Raw genomic sequence first — 3129 nt, forward strand, 5'->3', positions numbered from 1 at the left:
GGTCATTTTTCTACTAGATTAATATTATACTAGTTCATGTAATATTAATTTGATTAAGGGTAAGCTTTGGGTATTAATCCTAAGGAGAGATCCTACACTTGGATCTTGGTTCTTCCATCATAGGAAAGCACAAGAACAAAAGAAAAGGAGATTTCTTTTGTGCCCAATAAAACCGAAATCACCAATGTAAGAACATGATTTCTCCTCTATTTTATCATTTGTTTGCATGCATAAAATCCATATTTAATTTTATGACAAATAAATTTATAACATATATGAGTATGTTTATGTATAAAGATCTACATTTCTTTCACTCATGAGTATCCAAATATTCTAAACATTGAATTACTAAGTTTGCATCAACTGTGAGATTTGTTGGGAGTATTCCTTGTCTCAATAGTGACTCCTTGCTCATATAAGGAATCTTGAAGTCATTGTGTCCCCTACATTTCATGATTTCCACCATGACTGATTGTAGAGTAAGATAATTGAAGTTCAACTTCATTGATTCATGATCTATAAAAGCTGTCATAACATTATTTACTAATTCATCAACTGTGGAGGCAACTTCATCATTCTGAAGTGTTTGTAAAGACCTAAAAAATCCTAAATCATTTATGTTCAAATCAGGGCTATTAGGTGGTTGAAAAACTAAGTGAATATCAAAACCATCTGAGGTGGCAACAGCCCTAAAATCTGGGTCAAGGTCAGATATATGTGGTCTTGCATTATCTTGTTGAATGAATATTGTCTTACTTGCATTAGCAGGCCACTTTGCCTTGATTGCTGGAATTATTTTCTGAATGATACAATCTTTTGTAACTTGTCTTGTAATGGATTCAACTGCCTTTGTCACTATTGTCCCTGCATCCTTATGTTTTGATTTCCTTGCTGCTGGTACATGTTCAATAAAAGGCCATACTCCTATCTTCCCATAAAAAAGAAGGTCACCATTTTCTCCATAATTTGTCCTGGCCACAACACACATGAACATGACTTTGGTTATGTACCTCTTCGATTGGCATGAACGATATGGTTCCTCTTCACCTGGAACAATGTAGTAAGTATCCGTCGTTGTTGTCAGGTAAAACCACTTCTCGTCAATGTGAATTTGACATGACATATCTTTGAACTTGATGAGATTTTGACCAATGTCTACATAAATTGAGGCAAGTGAAAACAAAATCCTTTGCATTTTGTTTGAATCTGTCAAGGCTGGGTGTATTGAGTTGCTATGTCTTTTTAATTCACCTTTTTCGACCCAACGTTGGACCGTAGCATGTCCAACTTTCAGTTTTTTTGCTATTTTATGAATTGATGAACGGTTCTTGAATGGCAAACTCTTTATCATCTCAATATTGATAGGCGCTTTTGGTTTATTAGAGTTGCCCAACCGATGTGATGGTAAGTGGAATGCTTTTTCCGCTAAGATATTCTCTTTCACTCTACTCCACCATAACCAAATCGTCTTCCGAGTGACTCCGTATTTTGTTGCCACTTCAGAAATTTTTCCCCTAAAAGGGATACCTTTGGCTGAATTAGCCAACAAAAACTGAGTTATTTCATCCTTTCCATCAAATGTTAAGTTGGTTTTTCCCATTACTAATGTGTTTTGTTCTACTAACTGTTTTGTTGATTTTTTTCAGGTTAAGTAAAAAAGGATGATGGTTTTGGTGGTGAAAAGGAGGATGAAGATAGGAACTGGTTATGGTGGTTATTGTGTAGTTTTGCACTAATGTATAGGTGTAATATTGGATTAAAGTTGTAATATGTGGTGTAATATGTGATGTAATAGATGATGTAATAGTGTGGTGTAGTATGTTTAGAAAGAAAAGGCGCCAATATCAAATTTTTGGCCAAAAATTTCCCACGCACTAGGCTGCTGACCTGCTTTGTTCATTTTTATGCAAGTGGTTACTTTGTTTATGAAAATGATTAACTTTCTACTTATGTTAATTGTCCTTGTGTATATTTTTGCATTTTAAGCTTGCTTTCCCCTTTTGCCCTCACCTTTTCTCTCCTTTCTTGGTTTCCCCCATTTCCCCTATGTTACCTTTGGATTGGTATGGAGGGAGTAGCATTTAAAGCTCACAATTACTCCTCAAAGATGGTGCAAGAATGATCAAGATGAATAAGAGCCCTAGCCTAAGTCAAACGTTGTAAACGAAGTTGTGTAACATTCCTAGATTGTTAAGTGACAGCAAAACCATGCGACAGTGCAAGACAATGTGGTTTCTGATATAATGAAAGGAGAATTTTAAAAATGTAAGCAAGTGTATAATCTTTCAAAAGCTTCATTGTTTTCAAAAGATACCATCTTACAAATCTGAAGAACAGAAGGAGATTACTTACATGTTGATTTTTGAAATAACAATCCTAATTGTGCAAATTGATTTTATTGCCAAAAATAGATAGTTCACTTTTTCTATTTATAGCAAAATTGTGAGTCCCAATAAAAGCTTTGAAAAACTCTTCTTACATTGGAAAATGATTTTCTTCTTGAGCCTTACAAACTGAATGTACTCTTTATATAATTGTAAATGAGAAAATATCTTGCAAAACTATTAAAATAGTGAAATGAAGCACCGTAGGATTCTTCTTATGGACACTTCTTATTTATTCTTAAGACTTTTAAGAGCATCTAATGAGATAAACTTTGCAAATCATTCTGCATTTAAAGTGTTGTTTTCTAAGTGTTTGCAAAATAAGTTTTCAGTTTTAAAAGTCTTCAATCCTTTTTCAAAAAAGGGCAGTAAAATCTCCATGTATTAGTTGGCTTCACTATGACATCTGAGTTTGTTCTATGATCTCGTGTTTAAGTTTTAATCGTGATCTCCATATTCATTAAGTGAACCACTGAGATTCAAGACTTTGTAAACCTGTGAGATAGAACACATAAACTCTTGAAGCGGAGTATGTTTAAGTTTGAGTGCAACCGGAATAGGTTGGCGAATTATTTTCATTGTAAGAGGTTTAGTAGTTTGAGTAAATTTATAAACAAGCAATAAAATAACGGTTGGACATAGGCTTCGGAGTAGAAGCTGAACCAATTGTTTAAACCATCGTCTTGTTTGTTTATTTACTTTTATCTTCCTTTGCCATACTTAATCCGTATAAATTGTGTACTTG

The 3129-nt window shown here is 33.9% G+C and overlaps 1 protein-coding gene across 1 annotated transcript; it reads right to left on the reverse strand.

The window, feature by feature from the left end:
- Nucleotides 1-310: 310 nt before the first annotated feature.
- On the reverse strand, nt 311-1600 carry LOC141595700 (uncharacterized). Its single transcript, XM_074415666.1, has one exon. The coding sequence runs from the start codon at nt 1598-1600 to the stop codon at nt 311-313; it is 1290 nt and encodes a 429-aa protein (XP_074271767.1).
- Between the last annotated feature and the right edge of the window lie 1529 nt (nt 1601-3129).

This window comes from Silene latifolia, chromosome 8 (genome assembly GCF_048544455.1).
Source record: "Silene latifolia isolate original U9 population chromosome 8, ASM4854445v1, whole genome shotgun sequence".
NCBI classification, from domain to species: Eukaryota; Viridiplantae; Streptophyta; class Magnoliopsida; order Caryophyllales; family Caryophyllaceae; genus Silene; species Silene latifolia.